General features: G+C 44.8%; 2 protein-coding genes across 2 annotated transcripts in view; one reads left to right on the top strand and one right to left on the bottom strand.

Moving 5' to 3' along the window:
* The window catches only part of CS (citrate synthase), a 28,957-nt gene extending 16,125 nt beyond the window's left edge, over window positions 1-12,832 (top strand). The window contains exons 3-11 of the mRNA XM_060024988.1: window positions 307-414; window positions 1,153-1,218; window positions 2,118-2,249; window positions 2,640-2,828; window positions 9,273-9,472; window positions 10,163-10,292; window positions 10,417-10,518; window positions 10,716-10,925; window positions 11,237-12,832. Coding sequence (XP_059880971.1) covers window positions 307-414; window positions 1,153-1,218; window positions 2,118-2,249; window positions 2,640-2,828; window positions 9,273-9,472; window positions 10,163-10,292; window positions 10,417-10,518; window positions 10,716-10,925; window positions 11,237-11,407 — 1,308 coding nt within the window. The 3' untranslated portion in view covers window positions 11,408-12,832. The remainder of the gene's footprint in view (window positions 1-306; window positions 415-1,152; window positions 1,219-2,117; window positions 2,250-2,639; window positions 2,829-9,272; window positions 9,473-10,162; window positions 10,293-10,416; window positions 10,519-10,715; window positions 10,926-11,236) is intronic.
* Window positions 12,833-13,574: 742 nt separating this feature from the next.
* On the bottom strand, window positions 13,575-17,061 carry COQ10A (coenzyme Q10A). The gene is made up of 5 exons (XM_060026282.1): window positions 16,764-17,061; window positions 16,070-16,216; window positions 15,114-15,306; window positions 14,775-14,876; window positions 13,575-14,509 (listed from the first exon to the last, which is right to left on the bottom strand). The coding sequence occupies exons 1-5, from the start codon at window positions 16,883-16,885 to the stop codon at window positions 14,342-14,344; spliced, it is 732 nt and encodes a 243-aa protein (XP_059882265.1). The 5' UTR covers window positions 16,886-17,061; the 3' UTR covers window positions 13,575-14,341.
* Window positions 17,062-21,741: the final 4,680 nt, after the last annotated feature.

Below are 21,741 nucleotides of genomic sequence, written 5' to 3'. Positions count from 1 at the left end.
TAGAAATTAGACTATTCTTAAGTTTATAATTTAATGGCAGTAAGTAATTCACATTATTGGGCAACCATCATCACTATTCATGGCCAAAACTTTTTCATCTTCCCGAATTGAAACTGTACCCATTAAACAACTCCCCATTCCCTTCTTGCTGTGCCTAATTTTACCCTCATCTGTATAGAGAAGTTGACCAGACTTCCCTGGCAGGTAGAGAAAGTCAAATTCTAAAAAGCAGTCTTAACATACCTACTTTGCAGAAATCTAATCAATATTTTGATCATCACTTAGCCTCTCTACTTCTCGTTTTAGAATTTGAAAGACATATTGGCTGATCTGATACCTAAGGAGCAGGCCAGAATTAAGACCTTCAAGCAGCAACATGGCAAGACGGTGGTGGGCCAAATTACTGTGGACATGGTAAGGGTTGTAGCGTTTTGCCTGCAAAAAGTAGCTCTGTAATATGCTTCAACAAAAGTACCATCCTCTTCACTGATTGTTCAAAGCAGTCTGTCCCACATAAGGAAATGTTGAAGCTTATGGCGTTTGTTAGAAATTAGCCTATTCTTTTCTATAAATTTAATAGTTGAGGCTAACCTAATTCATGTATGGGAGGGATAAATGAAGTTTTTATTCCTCTTCCCAACCCCTTAGCTTTTGGGCCCAAGGCTCTCTGTCTTTGAGTTGATGCTGTGCTGATCATCCAGTTAAACCACAGCTCTAGCAGGCCTTCTAGAACAGCTTTAGGATCGTTTCTTCTTCAGTCCTAAGAGTCTAAGCAGCTCAGATGATAATTTCACAACAGTGTTTAGCCATTGGTCTCCATCTCCTTTCCCTACAGTCAATCCCATTCTTTTTACTTCGGTTGGTGGGAATGAGGGGATAAAAGTGGGCAGGAGAAAAAACAATAAGAAAAGGGAGCAGAGGCAAAAATACTAACTAAAGGTAGTGATTTCTCAACTTAAAAAAATCATTTCCAGCGTTAGCAGTCTTCCTTTTAAAGTTCCATTCTATAGTAAGTTAACTCCTCAGAAATCTTCCCCCAAATGAAGTCTTGCAAGTCAGAGAATAAATTTCCTCTCCCAGGTCCCATGAAGCACTAACAAGCTCTAGCCTGAATTATTCAGACAACTGGTTACATCCTCTTCTTTTCTTTAGATGTATGGTGGCATGAGAGGCATGAAGGGATTGGTATATGAAACATCAGTTCTTGATCCTGATGAGGTAAGAGATCCTCATATCAATCACTAATAATCACTGATTTTACTGACCATTGTGCACACCATGGATTAGACCAGCAGTCCCCAACCTTTTTTTGCACCAGGGACCAGTTTTTTGGGAGACAGTTTTTCTGTGGATGGGTCAGGGGTGATGGTTTCTGGATGATTCAAGGGCATTACATTTATTGTGCACTTTAATTCTATTATTATTACATTGTAATATATAATGAAATAATTATTCAACTCACCATAATGCTGACAGGAGGCGGAGCTCAGGCAGTAATGCCAGTGATGGGGAGTGGCTGTAAATACAGGTGAAGCTTCACTCACTCACCTGCCGCTCACCCCCTGCTGTGCAGCCTGGTTCCTAACAGGCCGTGGACCAGCACCAGGGTTCTGGGGACCTCTGGCTTAGACCACTAAGGGTGCGGAGAACAAAATAAAGCACCTACCTGTATATTTTGGAAGGTGAAAATAGGTATATATGGAATAACTGAAGAGCGAGTTTACCTTTCTAATATATCAACTAGTAAAACTAAAAGTACAAAGCAGGAGTAAGTTACCTAAAGATTTGCTCTTTAAAAGTTCTAACTTGGGCTTCCCTGATGGCGCAGTAGTTGAGAGTCCGCCTGCCGATGCAGGGGACACGGGTTCGTGCCCCGGTCCAGGGGGACCCCACATGCCGCGGAGCGGCTGGGCCTGTGAGCCATGGCCGCTGAGCCTGCGCGTCCAGAGCCTGTGCTTCGCAACGGGAGAGGCCACAACAGTGAGAGGCCCACGTACCGCAAAAAAAAAAAAAAAGTTCTAACTTGTTGACAGGTCTGATGAAAGTGGGATCAGTCAATTATGTGACTTTGAAGCTAACAAACTTAAGAGTTGTAATCCTTACTCTTCTCCCTCAAGGGCATCCGTTTTCGAGGCTACAGTATCCCTGAATGCCAGAAAGTGCTGCCCAAGGCTAAGGGTGGGGAAGAACCGCTGCCAGAGGGATTATTTTGGCTGCTGGTAACTGGACAAATCCCAACAGAGGAACAGGTAAGCAGAAGGACACTAGCGCTTCTCATTCACCTTCTTCTTTGCCTTTTTCTAATCTCAGACACTGAATCCTGATCTGGTTATGGGTGGTAGTTTATAGAGGGGAAGGAATCAGAGTAGAGTTCTGCTGTATAAGTGGACTGTATTGAATTCTCTTGGATTTTCTTTACTTAGAGGTCACTGTCTTTTTATTTTATTTTTTTATTTTTAATTTTGGCTGCACAGCACAGCTTGCAAGATCTTATTTCCCCGGAATTGAACCTGGGCCCCCAGCAGTGAGAGTGCCGAGTCGTAACCACTAGACTGCCAGGGAATTCCCATTGTTTTTTAATTTCTCTTCTTTTTCTTTTTTCCTTGCCTAGTGTTTTGAACAATGTCTCCCTTTCACAGGTATCTTGGCTCTCAGAAGAGTGGGCAAAGAGGGCAGCTCTGCCTTCCCATGTGGTCACCATGCTGGACAACTTTCCCACTAATCTACACCCCATGTCTCAGCTCAGTGCAGCCATTACAGCTCTCAACAGTGAAAGCAACTTTGCCCGAGCATATGCAGAGGGTATCAACCGAACCAAGTACTGGGAGGTAGGAAACTTTGCTGTGATGATTGATGTTTGATGGAGATCCAAAGGACTTGAGTGTGAAGGAAGAAAAAGAAATGTAGAATCCTTTGGAAAATTACTACCCTGAGTTATGCCAGAAACTCATTTAAAAGAATTTTACTGTAGGCTTGCTTTTTATCCGTCTTTGGAATTACAAAGATAAATGAAGCATGCTTTCTATCACCAAGGTTATTGATTTAATTAGGGTGATATACACATAAAAAAGAAACTATGGGCTTCCCTGGTGGCACAGCGGTTGAGAATCCGCCTGCCAATGCAAGGGACATGGGTTCGAGCCCTGGTCCAGGAGGATCTCACATGCCACGGAGCAACTGGGCCTGTGTGCCACAACTACTGAGTTGCGCACCACAGCTGCTGAGCCTGCATGTCACAACTACCGAGGCCCATGTGCCTAGAGCCCGTGCTCCACAACGAGAGAGGCTGCCGCAGAGAAGCCCGCACACCACAATGAAGAGTAGCCCCCGCTCGCCGCAGCTAGAGAGAGCCCGCGCACAGCAGTGAAGACCCAGTGCAGCCAAAAATAAATATAAATAAAATAAATCAATTTATTTAAAAAAAAAAAGAAACTACAATTCAGTAATCTTGCTGGAATAGAGGTGTGTACACTGTGCTGTTGGAACATTGAAAAAGATGTGACTTAACTGCAGAGCCCCCGAGGAAGGTTTTGCAGAGTAGTCTCACTCTGGCCCCAAAGGGTCCCTTCTCCTTCTCTTCAAATAAGGAGAACCATTCATTCATTCATTCATTCATTCATTTATTTCTGCGTTGGGTCTTTGTTGCTGTGCATGGGGTTTCTCTAGTTGCAGTGAGCAGGGGCTACTCTTTGTTGTGGTGCACAGGCTTCTCATTGTGGTGGCTTCTTGTTGCGGAGCATGGGCTCTAGGCGCTCGGGCTTCAGTACTTGTGGCACGCAGGCTCAGTAGTTGTGGCACGTGGGCTTAGTTGCTCCACAGCATGTGGGATCTTCCCAGACCAGGGCTCACACCCGTGTCCCCTGCATTGGCAGGTGGATTCTTAACCACTGCGCCACCAGGGAAGTCCCCAGATAAGGAGAACCCTGAGAATTTGGAAGAATGGCAGCTAAGGCAACTCTGGAGGCTAGGAGAACTAATGCCAGTCAGCCACAGTTTGGACTAACCCACTCAAGATACCTGTCAGGAGTGGAAGGGTGGTTAGTATCCTGGAAGTAGGATCCAAAAAGCAAATGAGCTTTATTCTCTGAAAATGAAATGTGATCTTAATAGTTCGAACTCTGTGGTTAGAGTATGAGAAGATTGTTGGGCCTTGTCCTAGCGCGTAGGACATAATTCCTTCCATCCTCTTTCCAATACCCCACATACTCACAAACACTGGGTAAAGTACAATTTATCTGGCTAAGTTTACAGAAGGACATCTCATTTTCTTTTGTTTCTTATTTAGAGACAGGTAGTATAGGAAGAGAAAAGTTCCTTTCTGCAAAGCAGATACACTAAAGGATTTTTAACCAGGAGAAGGTCCCCAAAGAGTTCACTATGAGGCAAGGCACAGAGTAGCATGGCCCACTGGTCTGATGAAATCTCCTTGGGGTTTTGGCAAATCCCACTTCATTGGATTGATCAATATTTCTTCAGTGCCAACTGTGTATAGAGAATTGTGTTTGCTGTTGGGGGAAAGAGGGAAAGTTTGCAATTGATACTAGTCTGGTTGGCTTTGAGGAGGAAGGTATAGGAATGATGCAAACTAAACCTATTCACAAGCATTTATAAAGTCACACATCAGCAGGTTCAGAAGGTTGTATAAACTGAATATGTTGCTTTTCATTTTCTTTTTAAAATACTGTTCAAGTAATTGTTATCTGTGTGGGTCACCATAACAGAAAAGGTTAAATCAAGGCCAACAGTTCTTCTATTTTAAAACTTGTCTTTTAGAAATTGACCACTGAGAAGTGCCTGTTACTTCTTACAGTGCTGTTGTGTTGCCTGTTGTAGAGTTCTTCATACTTTGCAATAAATACCTATAAGATATTTCCCAGGTATCCAAACATGCTGCATTGCTTCACACTGTCCTTTATTGAGTCAGGAAAATGAATCTTGTTCTTCTCTGCTTGCTATTGCCTCCATTTCAGTGTACAGCCATTGATTGGTTGTCCTGCCACCTCTTTGTGAGATATCATCTGAGGGTGGCTGTCTTGAGGTGAACATTGTATTTCAGGACTTTGCCAACCTGGAGAGTGTTTCTAAGCAATACTGATATATCTCTCAGCCTCAGGATGTGCATCTAATAAGTTCACACTGAACAAAAATTAGCACCATGAACTGCTTTAGTGGAGCTTGGTGCTCTTTTGCGGCCATATCCTATCTCTCTCAAAGATCAGACATGCTATTTGAGTTTAGTTCTCTGTCTTGGTTAATTTAACCATGCTACTTTAGTAGAATTACATGACAGCATTCAGCTGGTTATTTCTGTTTAAAAATTTATGTTAAGGAGTATATGTGATCTAATTCTCTACTAGAATCATCAGCTCATGCTGTTTTTCACATACACCTCAAGAGGATGATCTTTCTACAACTTTCCTTCCATAACAGTTTACATGACTTTAGATAAATAGTGTAATCTATTGAGGTGAAAAAGTTACATCTATTACTAATTTACTAATTGACTTAACTTCACTCGTGACTAGGAGATTACTCTGATGCACCAGCTGTTTAATTATGAAGTAGCCTTAAGATATTGTTGAATTGGGTAAAATCTGCAAAGTAGCTGACAGATGAGGTTTTTCTAGTAAGGCATATGAACAGTATATGTAGGTTTTGAAGCTGTTTAGTCTATAATAAAATCATCATCCCAACACCTAACAACTCTTGAAAGCATGCCAAATATTAGCTTAAATGTTTTATATTCATTATCTGATTTAATCATCGGAACAGCCCCATGAGGTAGATGTCACTGATGTCATTTTACTGAATGGGAAAGCTGAAGATTAGAGAAAATAAGTAGCTTGCCTAGGGTCATGCAGCTAGTAACTGGTAGACAGCAGATTGAGACTTGAGTTTGCTTCACTCTAGGGTCTCTTCACCATTAATACTGGATCTCCTCTTTTTCTGTGTCTTCTTTATAATGACTGATAGCTAACACAACATTGTAAGTCAACTATACTCCAATAAAGATTTTTTTTTAAATGACTGATAGCTAAATATTTGGTCAGAATTTCTCTAGCACTGGAGATGCTGGCTCACAATGATGATTATGATCAGTTTTGTTACCTTTATTCCAGGCAGTTGTGATGGTGGCGTGATTTGTCTTTTTTTCTGAGGGTTTAAAGATGAAGAATGAGTTAGTACCAGTAGCTAAATAGCACCTCAGTCTTAGTTTATTAAAGAAGAAATAAGGGGGCTTCCCTGGTGGCGCAGTGGTTGAGAGTCCGCCTGCCGATGCAGGGGACACGGGTTCATGCCCTGATCCGGGAAGATCCCACGTGCCGCGGAGCGGCTGGGCCCGTGAGCCGTGGCCACTGATCCTGTGCGTCCGGAGCCTGTGCTCCGCAACGGGAGAGGCCACAACAGTGAGAGGCCCACGTACCACAAAAAAAAAAAAAAAAAAAGAAGAAGAAGAAATAAGGAGGCGTTCTCTGTCAGTGTGTTTGTTTCTTTATTTAACCACTTGACTGTACAGCTTTACCACTACAAAAAGCAGGGTAAAGATTCCACACTGTCATACCTGGTCTGATACTTGCTGCTTTATAAACTTCATCCTCAGTGGTAGAAGTTGAAACAGTCCTCTTTTTGTAGTTTCTTTATGTTGTGGTCATTCATACTTTACAAATGATTTTAAAAGTTAGTACATACTCCACAGATAACAGTTTGCCTAGCCCAGGATCTTGTTCTTGGCATTCTGCTAATGAATCCAGGTCCCTTAGAACTGCATATCCTTGATGCAGGCTTCTGGAAATAACCTACTTCCTTGGGGGATGTGAATCTGCAAGAAGGTATGGTTAATAGTATGATTATCATGTAAATAATCTCCTGAGAACTTGCAAGTGTTAGCTAAGTACTTCTTGCTTCAAGTAGCTTTTTAATTTTGGCAGTATTCTCATTGAATCTTGGTGGCATTGACAAAATTCACTGAGTGCTTGAGTAATAGATGACTTCACAGAGATTATCTCATTTAGGCTAGTTATTATAGATTTTGTTCTTTGTTCCAACAAAACTACCAAAACCTGATGACTTCTTACAGGAACATTTAGCCAGTTAGCTTGATAGGACAGCACAATGTAATGTCATTCAGCAAGTATTTTCTCCACGCTTTCAATGTACTGTGACTGAAAGTAGAAATTTTTATTGTTTCGTTTTGTGTTTTGTTTTTTGGCCGCATCTCATGGCTTGCAGGATCTTTCCCAACCAGGAATTGAACCCAGGCCCTGGCAGTGAAAGCACCGAGTCCTAACCACTGGACCGCCAGGGAATTCCTGAATTTTTTTGTTATTAAAAGAGAAAACTTGGGGGCTTCCCTGGTGGCGCAGTGGTTGAGAGTCCACCTGCCGATGCAGGGGACACAGGTTCGTGCTCTGGTCCGGGAAGATCACACATGCCGCGGAGCAGCTAGGCCCGTGAGCCATGGCCGCTGAGCCTGTGCATCCGGAACTTGTGCTCCACAGCGGGAGAGGCCACAACAGTGAGAGGCCCAGGTACCGCAAAAAAAAAGAAGAAAAAGAAAAAACTTGGGAATTCCATGGCGGTCCACTGGTTAGCACTCCATGCTTCCCTTCCACTGCAGGGGGCACGAGTTCGATCCCTGGTCTGGGAACTAAGATCGCACAAGCCTCACAGCGTGGCCAAGAAAACCCAAAAACTACTCAAACCCTGTCGCCCTCCCTAAAAGAAAATCCCTATGAGAAGATAAAATTGAGACGTAAAAGTTGAGCACGCTATTAACATCACAAAAAGACAACCAGATATTATATGTTTCTCTTAATAAATGAACACAGCACTATTCATCAAAAAGTCTTGCTGGGCTTTCCTGGTTGGCGCAGTGGTTGAGAGTCCGCCTGCCGATGCAGGGGACACGGGTTCGTGCCCCAGTCCGGGAAGATCCCACATGCCGCGGAGTGGCTAGGCCCGTGAGCCATGGCCGCTGAGCCTGCGCGTCCAGAGTCTGTGCTCCGCAGCGGGAGAGGCCACAACAGTGAGAGGCCCGCGTACCGCAAAAAAAAAAAAAAAAAGTCTTGCTAAAGAAATTGAACATGAATCTGCTCAAACCTCTAGCTCTATCAGTCTGTCGGAAATACAGTGGATAGAGGGACATGTTAAATGACATCACAGGTATATAACTAGCAAAATCTAAACTGTGGGAAATTCTACAGGACAAATGATCTGATTTTCCACAAATAAACTGCAGAGTAAAAAAAGGACAGCATAAGAGGGAACTTAAATTAATTAAAAAGACTTCAGAGACATGTCATACAATTGCAATGTGGGCTATTTTCAGTGAAACAGACAAATGAGGGGGAGCTTTATAATAAATGAATGAGGTGGGGGGGACTTGAATACTGAGTAGATAGTTAATGATATTGAAGAATTGTTAAATTCTTTTCAGTAGGATAATGGTTTTGTGATTTCGATTATGAAGGACCTTTATCTTTTAGAGATACATGCTTAAATACTTACATGTTATATATGATATCTGGGGTTCACTCAAAATAATTTGGGAGATGAGAGGGGAAAGTAAGGGTATGGATGAAACAAGCATGGCCATGAGTTAATAATTATTTAAGCTAGATGATGGTTATTAGCCGAGTGGGTAACCTTGTGCCCCAGTTTTTACAAATGAAGGCTATGTTACCTTACAGGACTATTGTAAGAAAAGAAAAAAATGAAAATAATATATCTAGCACAGTACCTGTTATATAGTAAGTGCTTAAAAAATGGAAGCCTTTGTTCATAACTAACAATTGAATGCCACTGTTTGACCCTTGGCATATATGGTGAATTTTCCTTGAAAGATGGAACATAGAATTATTAAAAACCTAGTGTCGTAGCACATTCTTTGAATGCAATGTCATGTAGTGGAAAAGATCATGGTTAAACATATAAGGGTTCAAAATCTGACTTTGGCATTTAACTGAATGCTCTGAGCCTCAGTTCTCCTTTTAAAATGGAGGTCATTATATACTTTGTAGAATGGGAAAAAATTGGGAATAATGTTTTAATATACATGAGATAGTTTGTATAAATCCCTTAATGCGGTGCCTGGGTCATAACAGTTATTCAGTTAAATGGCCATTGTTGTTATACTCCATTTATAATCACCCAGCATAGAATCATCAATCCAAATAGCCCAGTCCATAGAGAACAAACACCATCCCTGCCTAATTCTTCCTTGTTGATAATTCCTCTTCTTTTTTTCTCCATTTTCCTCTTCTCCCCATCAGTTGATTTATGAAGACTGTATGGATCTGATTGCAAAGCTACCTTGTGTTGCAGCAAAGATCTACCGGAATCTCTATCGAGAGGGCAGCAGTATTGGGGCCATTGATTCTAAGCTGGACTGGTCCCACAATTTCACCAACATGTTAGGCTATACTGACGCTCAGTTCACGGAGCTCATGCGCTTGTACCTCACCATCCACAGGTGAGGGAGACCCAGCAACCATAGCCACCAGGTGCCTGGATTGGTGGTGAATATTAAGGAAAACTCCTTGGGACTTCCCTGGCAGTAGTAGCTAAGTAGTTAAGACTCTGCGCTTCCACTGCAGGGGGGCGTTGGTTCCATCCCTGGTCGGGGAATTAAGATCCTGTATGTCATGCAGCATGCCAAAAAAACCCAAACTCCTTAACAGGTGGTAGGCAGCAAGGAGATGGAAACACAGCGTATGGGATGGTACAAGGCAAGATCGGGGTCTGGTAAAGAAGGTCAGGAGGTCTAGAAAAATTACCATAACCACGCTAAGGGTAAGATAGTGCTTCTGGCTAGGAAAAGGTACTAGCTGCTCACATTAAACAGGTCCTTTGGCTTTCCAGGAGCTCCCTCTTCTGGCCATTGCTGTTAAAGCTGCAGTGAGAGTCAGGGAGCTTGGCACGCAGGCCAGGCATCATCAAGCAGTAACCTCTCCAGCCCTGTGGATTAGTGAACAAAGGCTGATGATAAGATTGGGACATCTCTTACAAGAGCTTATGTATAAGTGACTAGCTATAGGCTGGTGTGAATCCATAGCTAGGCTAGTATGTGACAATAAGAGAACAGCAAGGACTGTGTTTCAATAATCTGCCCCTTTTTTCTCCTTTCTCTTGGCCTTGATTCTCCTTTCTTACTTCCCCACAGTGACCATGAAGGTGGCAATGTAAGTGCCCATACCAGCCACTTGGTGGGCAGTGCCCTTTCAGACCCCTACTTGTCCTTCGCAGCAGCCATGAATGGGCTGGCAGGGCCCCTGCATGGACTGGCAAATCAGGTAAGACTGTTCTTTTTCTTCTCCTGCTCCGTGTTTTTCTTACTCCCATGCTTTGTTTCTGATCCTGGCGTTCTCTCCTGGCATATGCATTGACACTCTTTTATTCTCCAAACCTTACCCACAGGAAGTACTTGTCTGGCTGACACAACTACAGAAGGAAGTTGGCAAAGATGTGTCAGATGAGAAGTTACGAGACTATATCTGGAACACACTCAACTCAGGACGGGTAAGCAGAGATGCTTAGCAACTAGGAAAGAAGCCAAGACTCAAGTTCTATAATTTGGAAGAATGAAGGAGAAAAGAATGAGATAACTCCCTAAATTAGAGGAGATTTTTTTTCCATTTGTCTACCCTAAAGAATGCAGAAAAGACAAAAATTTCTACCTGAGAATACAACTGGTTTTCCCCCCCTATCCTTTGCAGGTTGTCCCAGGCTATGGCCATGCAGTACTAAGGAAGACTGATCCACGATATACCTGTCAACGAGAGTTTGCTCTGAAACACCTGCCTCAGGACCCCATGTTTAAGCTGGTTGCTCAGCTGTACAAGATTGTGCCCAATGTCCTCCTAGAGCAGGGCAAGGCCAAGAATCCTTGGCCCAATGTAGATGCTCATAGTGGGGTACTGCTCCAGGTGAGTCCTCCTTTCCCTGCTTTCGTCTAATTTATACCAAACCTTACTATTCTCTGCCATGCACAAAATCAACTCCCTAGTCAGAGCAAGGACTCTCACACCTCTTTCCTTACGCTTTTGTTAAAGTTGCCTATGGTGGGGGAGGTGTGGGCTGGAGGAAAGGGGTGCTTTCCTTTCAGAATCCAGTTGCTATACTTTTCCCAGTCATTTCTATTTAAGGCTAACTGGGTTAAGGCTTTTAATCAATCTGGACTTGTACATGCCACTACCTGTGGGCCTTTAACAAAACTTTTTTCTCTTTTACCTTACAGTACTATGGCATGACGGAGATGAATTACTACACAGTCCTGTTTGGGGTATCACGGGCACTGGGTGTATTAGCACAGCTCATCTGGAGCCGAGCCCTAGGCTTCCCTCTAGAGAGGCCCAAGTCCATGAGCACAGACGGTCTGATGAAGTTTGTGGACTCTAAGTCAGGGTGAAACTGAAGACTGGGAGGAAACTAGCTACCAGAAAGTGAGGGATATTAAAGAAAAAAAAAAGTATAATTTTGTTTCAGGGGGCTTCTAAAGACTTAAGATTAAATTGTATCTGAGGCACTGATGATAAGTTTGAGGTTAAGATATTAACTAAGATTTTAAAAGATGAAAAGTAACCCCTTTTTCCCTAACCAGCTCCTTTCCCCGGCCTGGTATGAGTTGCCCATCAACTATAGGATGACCAGGACTAATGCATGTGGTACGGGTTAGGTTTACCCGTGCCCCCACCCAATCTCCAGAGTAAGATCTTTCCCTAGGTCAAAGCTGGTTGCAGAGAATCTGCAGTCACTTCAGCAGAGCTTTTGGTTCTACTCTGCCCACCCCTTAATAGGCCAGCAAATCAGGACCCTGCCCCTTCTGTTTCCATAGGAATCATGTTGGATTGTCACCTGTACCAAGCCCCATTAACCTCTCCCATGCACACAGACACTTCCTAGCAAGACCGATTGGTTATGCTTTGGCTTTTTTTGTTTGTTTGTTTTTAATGATACCAGGTGATCATAAAGGCCATGGTATTTGTTGTGACTGGCACCCAGTGTTTGATTTTTATTTCTCTTTTTTAAATTATCCCATTGAAATTAAGATCTGGGAGTGTTCTATTCCCTGTTACTTGAATACTCACCTCTTTCCAGATTTTCTATACCTGCTGCACCTCAAGCCAAGGTTGCTGTGGACCTTCCCCTCTTGGTCCCTACTAGAGACCTCTTTCAGCAGGTTGTATACAGCACTGTATGATATTGTGGTCTTTCCCATTATTTGGCTTTATCAGTGCTTAATATGAACTAAGCTTTTTACTGCCCTGGAACACAAGCCACTACCGTCTGACCTTTTTTCTTTCCCCTTTAATATGCTGTGGGCTGTAGAACAGGGACTTGGGAATTACCAGCATGATATCTTCATGGCCTGATCCCAGGGGTACTAGCACCTCTTTCTGAACAGGGAAATGAGATTGGACATGGTCTCCTTTGAATATGAGGTACTGGGGCTGAGGGCATTAAAAATAGTAAACCTCCCTCCTCATCCCCTGCCACAAGCAAATATCCTTTTATTTATCAGGGTTCTTATCCTGCCCCTTCCCCAAGAGCTCACAGTACAGTGTTTGTTTTAGAAGCCCCATATGCACAGGTTTCCAGTGACTCGGAATGCTCTACTGCCTTTTCTTTTCAAGAAAGGATTAAAAATACACTCCTGCTGTGCCCCCTTCCTCCCTCGCAACTCCTGCCTGTGTTTGTGTGGATCCCAAATCCCCAGAACCACGCTGTTGAGATGGATAATACTGTCTGTAAACCCCTGGGTAACTGTCAAGTCATGATGCAGACTTCAGGTTGTTCTGTATAAAATGCAAAATAAATGTTTTTATTAACAATGCTTGAGCCTAGTAAATAAGGCCTGGGACAATCTCTATTATGAGGTAAGGATTCTGGCTAGCAAGATCCTGGACTTGGTGGGTTATATTATCCTGTGCATCTTTTTTATCTTGAGGTAGGTTTGGCATTCATTTACGCTAATCAGAAGACAGGTTCCCTATGAGATTTCCAAAGGAGATTGCTGTCTGTCTTCATGGTTAGAAGTCCTTGATCTTTAGCCGCTATCCTTCCTAAATTTGTCGTAAGGTAGAACACTCAAGGACTGTAGCTGAGACGTCACAACTGCTTATGTGACTAATCCAAGGAAGCTGGTCCAGCCCATTGGGTGAAAGGAACAAACTATACCAAGGGCAGTTAAGGTAGAACTACTGACTCAGGATCTGAGCCTCTAAAGGGCTCTGGTACTTCGTGAAATGCCAGTTCTTTGCAGCTTCCCTTAAGGATCCCCCAGAATAAGAGGTGGTCTGGAGGGCATCAGTTATATGGGAGGTCTGAGACCAGATTACTCTGTCCTGAGACTCCTGCTGCAACTGACCTTCTGAAAAAGTCTATAAATAGGCAAGGGAGTGGGTACTAGGTCCTGGCTTGTAGAATGTGCTACTATAGTTAGCAGGGACACTGTGTCCAAGAGGACTTCTTGCACCTTCACTCCCCTAGGGAAGGAAGCCATGACTTTCTACTACTCTACTATAGCTACATTATTCCCCTGAGAAGCAATATATAAAAGTCAAATTCATACTGTCACAATTAATTTATTGAAATTTTATAAAAACTCAGGAGTGGAAGAATAAGGTACAACCCAAGAGTATAACTGTTCAGTGCTCTTTTGCTCCTTTCCCCCTGTGGAAATGATGGGGAGAAAGCCCCTTGCTCTCCACTAGCCAGGCAGCATGGAACTATTCTTAAAGTGAGGTCATACAGGTTTCAAGCTGGGGCCAGATCTCAGGCATCTCCTGAGGGGCTGAGGGCATTAAAAATAGTAAACCTCCCTCCTCATCCCCTGCCACAAGCAAATATCCCTTTATTTATCAGGGTTCTTATCCTGCCCCTTCACCAAGAGCAGGCAAAGTTACTGACTACCCAGTAGCTCTGTGTCAGAGAAAGGAATTCAGTTTATTCAGTCCTAAGAAAAGTTGTTGTCTTCCCCTGGTCAGACACTAAGGCACCTTGACAAGAGCTCAGAGACAACCATACAGTCCTGATTATAATTCACTGTGAGAAGGTTGCAGGCATCAGGCATATGGGCTCTCAAGATGAGCCTGACCCTTTCCTAAGCATACTTTCCTTTCCATACTTCCATACTACTTTCCATACTAAGCATTCCTTTCCATACTTCCCTGCCTTTTCTTTCCCCCAGCATTTCCAGCCAGCTTAGAGCCCAGTTTGAGTGGAAGAACAGTATTATGAACATAGACTCTTCTCTCAGATTGGAGCAGGAGCTAAATGAAATAAATAAGAGAATTGGGTGAGGAGGGAGAGGAGAGGTGAGGCTAGGGAACAATCCTTTGCCTCAAGTTTGGTGCACCTCATGGAACATCAGTTCACGGGGGATGGCTGTTTCTGGACCAAACTTGGTTGCTGCCCGGCGCTCGAAGGCAGTGACATTCCGTTTGACAACCTCATCAAAAAACATGGTGGCCAGCTGGGAGTGCAGCAGAGAACGAAATTCAAAGGAAATCTGGGAATGGGTAAGAAACAGAAACTCTTCAAGACCATGTTGGATAGTCCCTGGCCAAATGCAAGGATACTATTCAGTGCCTTTTCCTCCCGCTCCAGTTCATTAGATCCCCTCAAAGGCCCTGGGACTGAGTATAAAGTACAAGTTTGATACAAGCTCAGACCTGTGAAGAGTGTCATTGACTTGTGAAATAACTGTCACAGTACCTCAGCTCAGCCCCCCACAACCCAATTGTAGCCCTGTGCTATACAGCCTCCTGACTCACCCAGAAGTCCACAGTACAAGTTCGGGGATAGGCAGGAATACCAGGACTGAACCGCCAAATGGTCTCTAAGTGGTTGAAGAGCTTGCCGTCGGTGCAAACAGCCTAGAATAGGACAATCAGGTAGTTAAACAATATTATGATGGAATTAAACCTGTATCAGGTATAGGAGGCTATAAGAAGGAATTGAAAGCCATTTTCCTCTCCTAATATTTTATTAGGGAAATATTTGGCACGTGGAGATAAAAATTCATTACAAGGAAAGCCACAATAGCCTTTAAACGTAAAAATGCCAGAGAACACAAAAAACTTCCTGATCAATCCCTCCCAGACAGGCCTCACCTTGACCATGTGAGGTTTGACCATGGAAACAGCAGAAGTATAACGTTCCATAACAGGTGGAAAGCCAACCTCCAACTGGGCCTTCAGGTGACCTTTGCGGCTGGATACCACCAAAGACTTCTTACACCAGGGCACAAACTCACGATACTCCTGGACATTGGCTACCACCTCGTACATCTCCTGCATTGAGTACCTAGGGGAAGGAATCAGAGAGAGGCCAAGGAACTGCCAGATGGGTGACGTTCCTCCTTGCTCTAGGCACCCTCCCCCCCATGCCCACTAATCATGCACCTTCAGGAACTAGAGATGCCAAATAAGCCTGGATAAATGACTTTGCAAAAGCAAATGTGCAAATCTCCATGACGTTAGTGTTACCTTAAGTTTTGCAGTTTACAGAGTGCTTTTGCATTTACTATTTTGATGTTAAGACCGTCTAGGGAGAACAGAGGTCGATTTTACTGATGATTCACAAAAGGACTCAAATCCCAGCTCTATGACAGTGTGGCCCTAGGTAAATTATTACTGTCTCCGTATCTCCTCTGTGAATCATAGGTAATAGTAATTGATTCGTAAGTTTGTTGAAAGGATCAAATGAGAAAATCTATGGTAAAACACCTAAGCAGCCTGCTAGCAGTAGTAAGTGCTCAGTAAAGTGTTAACTCATATTGTGCTCAGAGTACCTAAAGTCAGGTCAGCAGAGAAATAATATCCTGTTGTCTTATGTTATTGTCCAATTGTAGTCATGTTTCACAATGCACAGGCACAGCAACCAGGAAGGGGGGAATTAAGGTTGGAAGGCTGGCAGAGGAGGATAAAGGATCAGTAATATAGCTGGGAAGCATGGGACGGCCAGGGATCTTGCCCACTATGGCTACCCTTACGTTCCAGCCTGTACATGCTTTTTGTTTGGCGAGAAAGTGAATGTGGAGGGCTGCTGGACAGGAGGGGATGCTCACCCCATGATCCTACGCTCGGAGTAAGTCTTTCGCTTGTTGGTGAAGGGGGCAGCAAAGCCCATGAAGGAACGGCTGGGAGGTAAGCCAGCCTCAGCCGCCAAGACCTGGGCAGCCCGGGGCAAGAAGAGGCTGCAGGAGATCAGAAATCTAAGGCCAAAAGGAAAGGAGAGACACGTTACGATTCTTTCCTTGTGTTCCTCAACCATTCCCAGGTGAAGGGGAAGAGGGGCGCATCCCAGAGGAAGGTCGTCCAAACAAGCTTTTCGCCTAGCACCTGCTGCAGCCCGCCAGGCTCCCTTGGCCAAGCAGTCACGAGTGCGAAAGGTCGAGGGCGGCGGAGGACAGTGCCGGGGGAGGAGTTGGGGAAAAGCGGGATGCATGTGATGTGCCAGGTGCCTTTGACTGGAGGCTACCCTACTGCTGAAAGCGAGGACTCTCAGGAAGCATCACAGTCCCCGGGACTTCGCCAAGCCCGCTGTTGCCAGGGCACCCGCGAGGGGCAAGAAGTGGTTGGGCACCCACCTCGAAGACTTTGCCTCGCGAATAACTTGCAAAAGCATTCCCTAAAGCTCTACATTAGACCCCAAGGTATGACCGTAGCCGCCCTCCCGCCGTGCCTGCACCCAGAGCTGCAACTTCGGGGTCCTGGGCGACCCCTTTAGCTCCAGCCCCGACGTCCGCATCTCCCTCTCACCTCATTGGGACCGGCGGTCGCGGAGGGACCGGGGGCGGGGCCGGGCGCAGGGAGAGGCCGCTGCAGCCCCTGGCCGCCGCGCGCGTCCCGGCCGGGAGTCGCCGCGCGCCTGCCGAGGCCATGCGCGCTGCCCTCCCTTGCCCTCTCGGCTCTGATACCAGCTGCGCACTCCTCAGTCCAGAGGAAGAGCGGAGGTTAGCGGCAGCCGGGCGGGTTCAGGGCCCCCGAGCGCAGGGGCGGCGTTGGGCGGTGGCTCCTCTCCCTCTGTTCCTGCCCGGGCGGCCGGGTAGCCTAGAACTGAAGCCGCTACCGCTGCTCCCGCAGCTCCCAGTAACCCCACGTCACGCCGTTGCCATGGCTCGGAACCTGGAGAAGGGGGAAGGAAGGGGACCACGCGGCCTGTCGGGAGATGTAGTTTCACCCCTCTGGCGAGAAAGGGCGCTGGAGGGGGTGTTTGAGAAGCTGCAGAGATGGCTCCGTGGAGCGAGCTCACCAGGCAAGCTACTTGCCGAGTCTGTGGTCACGGACCTGGTACATAAGCACAGAAGCGACTTCTTGGTCATGTCAACAGCATATGCCGTTGGTCTTCTGAACGTCTGTCTTAGAGACTTTACTATATTCTGCCTTGTTTATAGTTAGAAGTTCCATTCATCTTTGTAGCACATAGTACCTAGTGCTGTGCTTTGCATCTTTGAGAAAGGAAATTAATGTTCCAAGATCTGGGCTAAGACTTTGCATAGTTTTCTCTTTTAATATTTATAGAAAGAAGTCGGGGTGAGAAGAACCAGACTTACTTTTATGGTAGAGAACCGTCTTTGCCTGGAAAAGTGTGCACTTGATAGAGGTGAGACCTCATGGGCAGGAACCTGAACCCAGGCAAGGAAATGTCACTACACTGCTTTCAATCATGATACAAGGAGAAAAAAAGGGCCCTTGATAAAAGTGGGGAGAACAGAAGAGAGAGAGAGAAGAGAGAGAAATCAGCAATCAGAGACTGGATCTAGGTGGGTACAAGAGCTCTTGAAATTCTGCCACAGTGGAGTAAAGGAAGGACATTTTAAGAATGGTGGTGTCTGCTGTTGCATTTAAAGATGTTTTTGTTATTACAGTGCAAGCCCCTCCTCTGCTTTAGTCTTTAGAGCATAAGTCTTCAGTCATGCTCTCCACATTCAGGAAAGTTTTATCTGAGTAGTGTTGTGGGGGTTAGGGTGGGAGGATGAAATAATTAGACTGTTGCCTTTAGGGTCTAATTGGTAGGGAAGAGAGAGATCTTGTCCAGAAGCAGGGGCCTGAAAACAGATGTAAACCTTCCAACTCTTCCCACTCCTTGAGACTGGCATTCATTTGCAGAATTCCACTGGATATGGATTGATTTTTAAAGCTTGAGCCCATTTTGGGACTTCCCTGGTGGTCCAGTGGGTAAGACTCAGCTGTGCTTCTAATGCAGGGGGCCCGGGTTCAATCCCTGGTCGGGGAACTAGGTCCCGCGTGCATGCTGCTGCTAAGGGTCCACATGTTGCAACTAAGAAGTCTGCATGCTGCAGCTAAGACCCGGCGCAGCCAAAATAAACAAATTAATAAATAAAGTGTGAGCCCATTTTATCTGGATTTCAAGGAGCAAAACCCTCCCTTGAACTCTGGTTTACATTTGACATTTTGTAAGGAAGGCATTTCAATCCTTATGTTAAATTATTTATACATGAAGTCCCAAATTGGGGAATGATCTCACTTCTTTTTCTCTTTTAACATTTCTTCTTTTTCCCTCAGAACCCTCCCCCCAACAAGATACAGTATCTCCTTCCAGTTCGAAGATGATAATTGGGAGCCACTCTCAGAAGGGCATATGATCTTGAGGGACAGATTTACTCTTTCCAACCCCACTCTCTTGTCCAGCCTCTCTGACCAAGTGCTTACATATGTGAGACAGCTGCTTAGAGTGAGGAGTAAGGATCTGACCGGATAAAAGACAGAAATTAACTGGGATACATAACTAAACTGTGACCTCATTAACACTATGCCTTAACCGAGTTAACTGCTGCAGAATCTCCAAGGTACAATAGGCCTGCCAAGCCAGTTTGCTTGTTGTCCCCCCCTACTAATTAGATTAGGTAATTATTGCCATTTAAGCTTTTCCTAGTTCATTCCCTGTACTTGAAACAACCAATTTCCTGCCATTTCCATATCATTCTACATCGATAACTTCCTTCAAGTACTGACTCAAAACACACCTCCTCCAGGAAGACCCTCTTGACTGAACCCATCTCTAGACATTATTCTGAACACATAATGCCACATAAAGTAGCATGAATCCTATATTCTCTAGTTGTTTCATGTGCATGTGTATGTTCTTCTAGGTTAGAAACTCCACAAAAATAGACACTATTACTTTTTTTTTTTTTGCGGTACGCGGGCCTCTGACTGTTGTGGCCTCTCCCGTTGCGGAGCACAGACTCCGGATGCACAGGCTCAGCGGCCATGGCTCACGGGCCCAGCCGCTCTGCGGCATGTGGGATCTTCCCGGACCGGGGCACGAACCCGTGTCCCCTGCATCGGCAGGCGGACTCTCAACCACTGCACCACCAGGGAAGCCCCTATTACTTTTTCTTAACCTACCATTATATATGTATGTATATATATATTTTTTTTCTTTTTCTGTTTTTGGCTGCACCTCGTGGCTTGTGGGCTCTTAGTTCCCGCCCTTGGCAGTGAAAGCACAGAGTCCCAACCACTGGACCACCAGGGAATTCCCGACACCATTACTTCTAAGTTTCTACCTCCAAACCAGTTAGTATAGGGCTGAATACAATGGTGAATTCTCAGTAGACATTTGTTAGAAGAATGAAAACTGAGGCTTAAAGACAGGCAGGCATCTGCCTAGAGTTATCCAAATATTAATTCAGTAGTGGAATACAGAAGGACTATTTGCATAAGAGGGCTTTGCCACCACTTCCGGCCTCCTCCTCCCCCACACTGTGCATCTCCCTGAGCCCTGGAAGTAACTGTGTTACCTATATCATATTCCTTTTTTCCCTCCTGGGAAATCCTCTTTCTGTGCTCTGAATAATATTAAAAATAACTCTTCTAGCCCTTCTTCCTCCTTCCAGCTGCCCAGAGAACCCGGCTGGCAAACTTCCTTGTTCACCTCCACTCAGGAGCCAGAATCAGGCACGTGACCCCAGCTCAACCCCTGACTCCAATTCCGCAGGTTACCAAAAGCTATTTTGGGCATTGGAGACCATGTAGTCCCCTTTTCCCCATCCTCTGGACCATATACTAGCTTAGCCCTTCCTGGAAGGTCCATCATACCCACTAGCCAAGTCAGCATATCCCAACACCCATATCCATCAGATCCCCAGCTACCTTCAGTTTCTACTTCTTCAGCCTCATCTTCATCATCATCATCGAATATTGTGTCTGTTCCCATGTGCTGCTCTGCTTGAGCATCCTTTTTTTTTCCCATAGAAAACAAAACCAATAGGGGGCTTCCCTGGTGTTGCAGTGGTTAAGAATCTGCCTGCCAATGCAGGGGACACGGACAGGTTCGAGCCCTGGTACTGGAAGATCCTACATGCCGCGGAGCAACTAAGCCCGTGGGCCACAACTACTGAAGCCTGCACACCTAGAGCCCGTGCTCCGCAACAAGAGAAGCCACCAAGATGAGAAGCCTGCGCACCGCAACGAAGAGTAGACCCCGCTCTCCACAACTGGAGAAAAGCCCACACTCAGCAATGAAGACCCAATGCAGCCAAAAATAAATAAATAAATTTATAAAAAACACAAAAATCAAAAAACCAATATACAGTCCTGTGTTGGAGGACTCTGGCTAACAAGGAGTTTAAAATCCCTTCTGGAACACTGGACTCCTGTATGTCAAAGATGTAAGGTGAAATGAACAACAAAGATGAGCAATTTAAACCTGATTGTGACTACAACACAAAGAATATAGCCAGTATTTTATAATAACTATAAATGAAGTATAACCTTTAAAAATGTGAATCACTGTTGTACATCTGTAACATATAATGTTGTACATCAACTATATCTCAATTTAAAAAAAGTTAAAAAACAAAACCCAAAAAGAGCAACCTGACTGTGATAGTGTAAACTAAGTATGGAAGTGATAAGGAGACCTAACAAAAGGGAAAGAACTGTTAACCAGGGAAGACTTCCTGGAAGAGGTAAGTTTTCAGTAAAACTGTGAATTTTATTTTCAAAATGGTAAAAATTCAAAAAATTTACAGGTTTATAGTGATAGGTAATTTTTCCTCTCATTCCTTATTCCCAGTTCCCCAGTTTCTCTCTCCAGGAAAAACCACTGACACTTGTCTTGTGTATCTTTCCAGGGATCAAGATCCTGAAGGTAATGAGGGGCATAGATTGTTGAGAGCAAAGAAGGGGGCTTTTATACCTCTGCCTTGACAGGGGGCCATCCTGCTATGCTCTTTCCTAAATGTGTTCCTTTCTTAGAACGCATATATTGAGTTGCTGAGCTCTGAACAGGACCCTGAATCACCCTGTATAAACTGTACCAATTTTTCAATATCCACTTTTCTTCTCTCTTTTTCCCTTTTCGGGATGGGATGAACTCCATCCAGATCTTACCTGACTGGCCGCTCTCTGGCCTCTCCAATGGAGGAGGGGAAGCACCCCGACCATTTTCGGGGGAGAAACCCGATTGAGCCTTTTGAAGTGTAGCCACCCTACCACCTTAACCTGGCAGTGCAGTAATTAGGGAATCGAAAAGCCCGCTTCTGTTGGCCTTGGAGCCCTCCTTCAACTGCCAGCTAGCCTGTCCTCTCTGTGGGGTTTTTCTGCAGCTAAGAGTCCTTGTTTTTTTGTTTTGTTTTTTTTCTCCGCAGCTTGGCACTTTTGCTCTTTCCTTTCTACCCAACTCTTGTCACTGCCAGTGGAGATACGCGCCTTCCCTCCCCTGGGGCTATTGCCATATATAACCCCCAGATCTCCACGCTCTGCTTCC

Source organism: Delphinus delphis, chromosome 11 (genome assembly GCF_949987515.2).
Source record: "Delphinus delphis chromosome 11, mDelDel1.2, whole genome shotgun sequence".
Classification (NCBI taxonomy): domain Eukaryota; kingdom Metazoa; phylum Chordata; class Mammalia; order Artiodactyla; family Delphinidae; genus Delphinus; species Delphinus delphis.
The sequence above is the reverse complement of the archived record's forward strand: the minus strand, read 5'-3'. Positions and strand labels throughout refer to the sequence as shown.

Excerpts from the sequence above, each read along its gene's own strand:
- COQ10A (XM_060026282.1), bottom strand. The coding sequence starts at position 16,885 with ATGGCCTCGGCAGGCGCGCGGCGACTCCCGGCCGGGACGCGCGCGGCG. Across the intron at positions 16,217-16,763 it reads CGACCGCCGGTCCCAATGAG|ATTTCTGATCTCCTGCAGCC; the intron begins GTGAGAGGGAGA and ends TTTTGGCCTTAG. Across the intron at positions 15,307-16,069 it reads TCCGAGCGTAGGATCATGGG|GTACTCAATGCAGGAGATGT; the intron begins GTGAGCATCCCC and ends TCCTTCCCCTAG.